Consider the following 9,247-nt stretch of genomic DNA (forward strand, 5'->3'; position numbering starts at 1 on the left):
AATTACCCTTACTTAGACACACAGATCTCATCTGCTGTTACATTTTACAAATTGTATAACCTGTTTTATGATCATGAAGACCCAAATAGTTTTTTAAGCCTTACACATGAAATGGTCTCAACAAATGTCAGCTTATATTACATCAGTGCAGTGATTGACAGTAGATTGCTGCCTTGTAATGAAATCGTTAATAGAGAGTTTGAGAATCTAAATAAATAAATAATCCATTTATCAGTCACTTTATGGTCACAAATTAAAACCATTTTAATTTTTTATTATTATTTCTATTGGTAATTGTTAAACTTATTGTTTTGCATTTTTATTTATTATTTTGATTCATTTGTATTGTTTTGATTGTACAATCAAAGTCTAGTGTGGATAAATGTATCTACTTTTTTAAATTTATCATTGAAATGATGCATCAGTTCTTCAATTCATTTATTTATTTCTCAGTTGACTTTTTTCTTAATTACTCAATTGATTATTGAATGTCACATTTTGGCCCCCATATATGATGTAAAACTGCTGTGGCATGTCTAAATATATTTTTTTTAATTCTCTGACACAGCTTAACGCTTGTGTATAGATGCCCTATTGCCCACAGTGTGATAAACTTCACACTCAACAATTATATATAAATGTATTTATTATTAATACATTCTTGCATGACTGTGGTGGACTGAAATCAAGGTTGAGCTCTAATTTGAGTGCAGTCCACTCTTGCTGACAGTAGTGGTGTGTGAGTTAGTGGAACGCATAGACTATTGGCAGAGCACTGATAAGATTCAGCGCTGAAGTGGCGGGCGGCTGTGTGCGGGTGAGCTGATACAGTTCAGGATTGTTGACTTGTACTCCATAGACTTATTCTAGGCTTTATGACAAACTTTTCAGCTGAGCACCACCTCCTCGTCGCCATCATTTTTACCCCAGCAGATTTGTGCCCTCTGGACCCTTTGTGTGCGTATTTCCACCATTCTGATGATCCAGCCACACTTTATCAGCCAATTGGTGTTAAGATGTGGTGACACTAGGCTTTTAGCATGCAAAATTGCTTCTGCCCCGACTAAGAACACCAGTGACAGTCAATTTGTGACTTTTACATCCTCTATTCGTCAAAAACATCTTTTGGCTTTTCACAAAAAAAAACAAAAACAAACTTTTTTCATGTAATTTTGTTTCTGCCCTGGAAATATCTGGATTTCTTTCTCCTTTGAGAATTTGAATTAAGAAATAAGAGAGTCTAACAGCTGTTCAGTTGAAAGTCGGCCAGGTCCAGGTTGTGTTTATGTTCTTATTGCTTTCCTCTCTGCTGTCCTGTGGTGCCTAAAGCAACATTTGTGCTGTGAAAAGTTGCAGATTTTAATTGAGTTTTCAATTGGTAAAAGATTCTGTTCTGCTGCTTATGAACTCAGCGGATCTTAGCCGTCACAGGCGGCTCAACTGAAACTAGATTACACCGGAATTAAAGGCTATAGCTCCGCAGCACTGGAGGAAGCCCAAGTTTGCTGGTGTGAACAAACAAGCATCTCAAATTTTATTGTTTTTCCCAAACTTTTACAAGTAGAGAGATGCACGGTGGCCGGCCGGTCAGTCTCACGTCTTGCCGATTCCAAGCCGATCCTTTTATTGCCAGCGGTGCCGGTGTTCTGATGATTTGTGTTACCCACTCAGATTGTGCTACCTCCCATTAAAAAGATAGGTAGCACAAATCGATAGCGAAAAATGCTACCTATCAGATTGTGCTACCAGCATCTTATTCATGTGGTTTGAGGCTTTTTTTAATGTCCATACCTACCCCTACCCTAAACTTTCCCTTAAAATAATGTAAATCTATTTTTGGTAGCACAATCTGATAGGTAGCATGTTTCGTCGGTACACCGGCAATGACGTCACAGCCACGCATACACTCACAGTCGAGTGTAAACGTGTCGTTTCGCGTGAGAATGATTCTAATTTTAATTGCATTCAGTGTAAACGGCGACTGATAATGTATTTATGTCGTGCCAGATGAGGCGTGCACAGCCTGAGTGAGCGTGTGAGAGAGACTGCACACACAAAGTAACTCACAGAAATTTATAGATGCATATTGCGGTAGAAAAAAAAAAGATATTTACAAAATATGATTTAGGTAAGCAACATTATATGGCCATGATGTTTCCCCGAATATCAATATTAACACGATTGCAATGTGACACTGATTTTATACAATAGTATTTCAATAAACAAGAAGTTAAAATTAAGTGACTTTAAATATATTTAAGTGACTTTAAATATTGACTGTTTTTGCTCAATTTGCTGACGAAAATAGTTCCGATCAAAGCCACAGCAGGACTGTTTTGTGTCTCCGAGCAACACACAGCGGTGTTTCATTACTGAATGAATCCACGTTTTTGAATGAATCGAGTGAGTCAATGATTTAGTGGCCCATTCATAAGGACAGTCACTTGCCTCGTTTCTGGACTGTTGTGTGTCTCCGAGCAACACAGCGGTGTTTTGTTACTGAATTAATCCACATTTTTTAATTAATCGAGTGAGTCAATGATTCAGTGGCCCATTCATAAGGACAGGCTTGTTTCTGAATGAATTAGCCGTTTGAATGAATCGGTTGAATTAATGAATAAATGACTCACTCATTAAAACAGACGTTTGCCGCCACCTACTGGCGGTTTAGTCATATTTAAAAGTATCATTGCATTTTTTCAATATTTATTTGTATGTTTAAAAAAATATGTAAAACATTAAAGGCACAATATGTAAGTTTTTGCCCCTAGAGGGCGCGTATTCAAAACAAACAAAGCAAAAAAGGCGTAGTTTGATGACGCCGTGACGGAGTGTGGAATCATGGGAGTTGTCTTCTTCATCCTCACAGCCGATGCAATCCAACGGGACTCGGGCAGAAATCATGTTCATGAGCTAATGATTTACTCACGTCATAGTAAGAAGCAGGGTGAGGCTGAAAGCCATCGAAGCAAAACGAGGCCGCTGAACGAGCGTGACACGTGGCTCGAAAGCAGCGGAGCGTTTATTATGCCACAGTCGACCGCTTCCGCTCCTTCCGGTCGTGAGTATGTGCGGTAAAGCAGCGCTGTTTTATCATTCTAGATACATTTGAAAGTTCTGTTATAATGCTACTCTGTGCGGTCGTCACCTGTCTAAAAAAACGCATTACATATTAAAGTGTCTTTGGTGTTTCCATGTTTTCTACAAAACAAAACCGAGAAAATCGAGGGTGTATGACGTCATTAGCAGGCGACACAATGACACTATGGACACGGTCCGTGTCACTAGTTAAAATTGCTTATTTCTATGGATTTAAACATTCTTCGAAACATTTGGGATAATGTAAGTACACAAGTCAGCAAAATATATAACACTGTTCTAGTGGTTTTTGGATATTTTAATAAAAAAATCTTACATGTTGTGCCTTTAATCTTATAAAATTATTTATGCATTTGAAATTTTGGAGTGTTAATGCATTTATGGCACCTCAGCTTCATCAAACTGCCTGTGTAAATGCATGTAATGCCACTTCAGATGCAGCTTCTGTTTCCTCAGCAGTGGTAAGATAGAGTTTGTTAATACTAATTTCATTTGAATGGTAACAACTCTACAGTTTCTTATTATTCTAACTGAATTAATTGAAACAAAGTAAGAATTTGATGTGAAAGATGACACATTTAATAAGGTTAGGGGAAAAATGACCATTTATAAACCTAGTGGGAAATGACATCTGTTTTGTTACATACAGCAACTCATTTTAAGTTAACTATGTGTTCCTCTTTCCAGTCACAGAGCACTTTATTTTGAGAGTTGTTTAAGTGAGAGAAAATCTGTAGCTTAGTCCAGATTGGGGGAATTGTAATGTTTAATTTCTTTTATTATGTAAATAATTTTGCATTGAAATTTGCATAGGTTTTTGTTTGTATATGCTGTCAATTATAGTTCTTAGAAAGAAAATCGGAATCGGCAAAAATCGGTATCGGCAGGTCACACTTCCAAAAAAACGGAATCGGCCAAGAAAATTGCAATCGGTGCATCTCTATTTACAAGACATAATCATATAAATGAAATTTCTGAATCTAATTTGCCTTAAAGCTGAAGTGTGTAATTTCTCCACTTTTAGTGCAACCAAATTGCAGAATGCAAAAATAATTGTTTCCAGACATCTTATACTGCACTTCTGCTCCTCGTCTTCTATGTTCATCAAACACACCCCAACTCATGCCATTGGTTGTGCTGGAACTGAAAGCTGAAAGTGTCACGACATTTACACTCTTTTTGTTTGACTGTGCACAACAAACTGGGGTGGGAGAAAGTATTTTAGCATTTAGACAATTACCTCATTTTAAATCTTTGTGTTATATTTAGATGTTTTATTTTATTTTATTTTATTTATTGTTTTTATTGTTTTCATTTGATTGCACTTCCTAATGTGTGTTACATTTTTTCCCAGCATTAACCATTCAAAGGAATTGTGACGGTCTCCCTCCAGCCCCGCAAAACCGGTCTGTGGCTGATATAGAGGAACTGGCTGCCAGCTATGAGCGTAAACTCATCGAGGTGAGTACTGGAGCTACCAAAGCAAGCAGCACTTGCCCTTTCCTTCTGTAACCTCAATGTCATGTCATGTAAACCAACATTTATAGGGCCCTATGATTTCCGCAGTGTGGAAAACGCGGACGGAATCACGGAATCAGGCCATAAAAATGGAAATTACTGTATAACGTGGAATGTCACATTTGCCAAAATTTGGATGAATAAATCAAAAGTAGGTCAGTACACTTAAATGAAAATGCGATATGGACTAATGTCTGTGAATATTAAGCTGCAAATATACTATTTTAATATGAATCTTGCATGTTCTACGTGTCTCTATGTGAATGAATGGCGCAGACACACGGTTTAATTTACTACACACATACTGAAGTGCACATGACGCTCGCAGTGTATTCAGCCTTTGCCGCTTCAGTATATGAGTACATGAACATAATCTCCAGAGCTGCTCCGAGAGTCATTTATGAGCATTTTACCATTTTGAGAAAATTTTACCTTTTGAGAAAATCTATCGTTATACAAAATCGTTTTCTACAAAAAGAAACTTAAAAGGTCTTCACAGCAACCCGTCAAAATAAAAAGTTTGGTTTAACTTGAAGAGACTGTGACAGAAATATATTACTTAATGTAATGATAGTACTACTACTACTAATAAAATTATTATTAAAACATAATTTTTATCATAAAAATTATTTACCAGAAAAATGAAAATACACAACAGAGTATTTCTGGAAAAAATAATAATAATAAATAATTTTTTAAATAAAATCAATTAAATAGAGATGCTTTTGATTACTAAAATTGAATGAAACCATTAAAATGGAATCCAGAAAAAATGAATGGAAAACGCAGAATTTGGTAAAAAAAAAAAAAAAAAAGAAATGAATTTGAGAAAAAAAAAACATAGGGCCTTAAAAATTTAATTTTTGTTATACTTTTAATAAATTGCTGTTAAATTGTGTAAGTTACATGATTTCAATTAATTAGACATGCTTTTGATTAATAACATTTAATTTAACCGTTAAAACAGAAAAAAAAACGGAATTTAGAAAAAAAAAAATAACTGATTTCATAGGGCCCTACATTTACCATCCCAAATTTCAGCAAACAGATTCAATAACGTCAGTGATGACTAGATTTAGATTTCTTGCAGCATTTTGTGTGTGATTTCTATTAAAGGTGAAATGTGTAGATTCAACATTACATACTTTATATGCTGTCTAGGTTCATTTTGAAAGGGACATTTTGAAACATCTTGTATTGGTGTAAACGTGCAGTGAGCTCATATTGACTTGTCCAACATCTACAGAAGTGGCTGGACAATATATAATGGAGGATGTAGGAATAATTCATATGTAGTTCTCTATGCTGTAATAACTTCATATTCTTCTTATGTTTTTGGGGGAGTATCTTTTAACTTATTTATGTATTTACAGTAGTGTGTATTTTTGAGCATGTAATTTATTTATGGGCTCTTTTGCTTAGCCGTCTGCCTCAGTAGGGTTTTTCAAAAATGGGTCTCAGTAGGCCTGTCGCAATAATCAATATATTGACTTATCGCGCAATATATGTACAGGACCTCAATCATTTTTGGTGACGCAATTTATCGCCCATTATATTTACTTAAAAATTAATGTCACCATGTTTTGTACATTCCACTTGCGCCTGTGTCTTTTGCAGCTTCTCGTACATAACGTGGTGTAGTCATTAGGTGCTAGTTCAAATTTAAAAAATGCTTCTACAAACAAAGTTTCATCTGCAGATATGGCTTTGTTTAGGGATCTGTGCCTTTGCGCATATAGACATCTGACTGCTAAGTAGTGATTGTGTTTTTCAACATTAGTGTTCACCCTTAATTTACAGAGAAGGTGAGGGAAAAATCTGTAGATGGAAAAATCTCCATACAGGTTTTTCTTTTTTTCTACTTGTTACTTTGCACTTTTTGTTAGAAAATGTTTATTTACTATTTATACACGTTTTTTAAGGTATCTAATATTTTGATACTTAATTTCCATGATCTAAATATTCTTAAAAATTAAAAGTTTGTTGTCATTTGGAAGTGTGTAGGCCTTCTTGCATTATTATGCTGTTACATTATGATTATATATTCAGTGACATAAAATGGTCTTTAAAATGACAATAATATCGCTTATCACAATTATTTCTGTGGCAATATATCGCACAACAAAAAGTTGTTATCGTGACAGGCCTAGGTGTCAGGGCTGCCTCCTTATAGTTTTAAATTTACATACAGAGCTCTGAATGCTTTATTTAATTTTGGTTGGCAAGCAAGCATCCCTTTTTGCTCCTGCCCAGATATGTAAAGGAGTTGCACTTTTTCTCTGGTGACAAATTTAGCATGTTTATTTCAGTTTCCACAAGAGCAGCAGTGAATATAGACCACATGGAAGTTTTATTACATCTGTAGTGTATTTATGTGGCTAAATTAATATTTTCATTCATAAGTTCTGCTGCTACACAAAGTAAAAGCAATGGGATCTCAACTGCAGTTGTGAGTTATTGCATGAAATGATATACTGTAAAGACCTACATGTACATCTATAAGGCTGTTTAAATGACTGATTTCACTGTCTGTTTCTGCTGTGAGCGTACAGTCGAGTGTACTGCTATGTTTCACGTGTGCCAGAAGCACTGTAAGTGTGTACTTACATCATCTTAAATGCATCAGATGATTTGAGGATGCCATCATTCCTTTGAAGTAACACCAAAGGAGCCTTGCGTCTTTTCTCTCTCTCTCTCTCTCTCTCTCTCTTTGCGACCCACACACTTCCTCTCCCAGTCTTCCTTCAAATTATCACTGTGGAATACTCTTCCTCTGTCTTGGAAGCTGTTGTAATAATATCACACACCAGTTAATGGCCCTGTGGGACTTCAGGCACAGAAAGTGTTCAGACTGCCTGTTTTGCTGCGAGCTCAGATGGACTGTGGAAAAAAATGAAACGTACTGCAGGAGGTAGTTTGACATACATGCAAGCAAGTTCCTAAAAACATTTCTAAAACGAAGTATAAGTAAAGTAAATGCGTTTAATAATGATCCGTTATTATATTATCGTTTACATACGAATAACAAACTTTGCAAGGTTGATGAGGTCTTCTTAAAGTTTAATTTATAGTAGTGTAAGTAAGCCTGCTAAAATGAGAGCGATTACTTCAAATTGCAATTTAAGCTTCAGGATAAGGGGATATTTCTCAGCTTTGGCATAGAACAGGGACAAACAATAAATTGAATTTGTTGGACTGAGATGTTTGAAAGGTTTTTGGAAAAACAAGCTGGCCTATATCCTGTATTTCCAAGATCAGGACGAAAGACACTCATGAACTCTCTAGAAATGGGCCCTAAGAAAAGAAAGCCACTATACTTTGGTAGACAAAGCACAATAGAGGCAAACTCTGACAAATTAAAAGCATAGTCCACACAAAAATGAAAATTCTGTCATCATTTACTCACCCTCATGTCGTTCCAAACCTGTATGCATTTCTTTCTTCTGCTGAACACAAAAAGAGAAAAATGTTGCTAACCAAACAGTTTAGGTTCCCATTGACTTGAACAGTGAAAGCAAAATTCTTTAGTACTGTGACCCAGGCCCGGATTGGCTAATCGGGAGCACCGGGAGGATTCCCGGTGGGCCGGTCTGTTTTTTGGCCGTGAGGGCCGGTGTGTTGTCATGCTACTGGGTTGAAATATGCTGCCTGCACTCACAGCAGCCCTACTCTTTTTATTTATTATTTTCTCGCAGCCCATATTATTAATTTCAGCAGACCATAATAATAACAAATTCTCAATTGATAATTAATCATTCTTTCTGCGAAAATCATTGTTATTTGTGAACCTAGGCGTTCGAGGAAGGCTTTAAGACCAAGCGGAATCCTCTGCTGGCTGCTCCCGCTTCACAGCGAGCGCGACTCGCACTAACTGCACCCAGGTTCACTGTCCGCGTTTTGATTTTACAAAATCAGTTTGGGCGAATGCAACTTATTGATCATGAGCCCAACATTTAGCAAGGCAGGAAAACATTCAGTCTACCTGAACGAAGACGTATTTCATTGTAAGTTAATGCTGTTAAATAGAAAGAGAAAAAAATACATTGAAAAAAAAAAACTAGTGTAGGCTATTCTTAAACTTGGACCTCATTATATTGAAGTACAAATCTAAGCACCAGAAGCAACCTACACTCTAAGTGTTCTTTCATTGAAAAGTATGCATTTTTATTCATACACAGGCTATATGGTTGAAACAGTATTTTAGTTCAAAACTTTAAGTGCCATTGTTTAAAAAAATGCTTTATTGACTGACGTTTCATAGACCTTCAGTTGTTATGCTTTCAAATTCCATTCCATTTGTAATTTCACAGTATTTTCACCTCCTAAATTACTACATCCTTGTAAAGTCACAATTCTATAATGGTAAAATTCACTTAATTTTTTGTATGACATTACATTTTTTTTTTAGAATAATTGTACATAAATGTGTTAAGCAAAACAAATGCGTTTATTTCTGAGAACTTTTTAACTGCAGGCAGATATAGGCCTACATTATTGTACAGTACAAATATTTGGATCATCCCTTATTCTGTCCCTTATTTTCTTAAAGTCCCCCTGTAGTCAAATATTTTATCCCTTAAACTTATCTTTGATCATCAAAATTACATATTTAAATGTTTTTTCTTGTGAA

At 35.8% G+C, this 9,247-nt stretch overlaps 1 protein-coding gene across 1 annotated transcript in view; it reads left to right on the forward strand.

Moving 5' to 3' along the window:
* snx29 (sorting nexin 29) overlaps positions 1 to 9,247 on the forward strand; it is a 144,067-nt gene that overhangs the window by 47,081 nt on the left and 87,739 nt on the right. The window contains exon 15 of the mRNA XM_016490979.1: positions 4,454 to 4,560. Coding sequence (XP_016346465.1) covers positions 4,454 to 4,560 — 107 coding nt within the window. The remainder of the gene's footprint in view (positions 1 to 4,453; positions 4,561 to 9,247) is intronic.

Source organism: Sinocyclocheilus anshuiensis, unplaced genomic scaffold, assembly GCF_001515605.1.
Source record: "Sinocyclocheilus anshuiensis isolate Anshui unplaced genomic scaffold, SAMN03320099.WGS_v1.1 scaffold726, whole genome shotgun sequence".
NCBI classification, from domain to species: Eukaryota; Metazoa; Chordata; class Actinopteri; order Cypriniformes; family Cyprinidae; genus Sinocyclocheilus; species Sinocyclocheilus anshuiensis.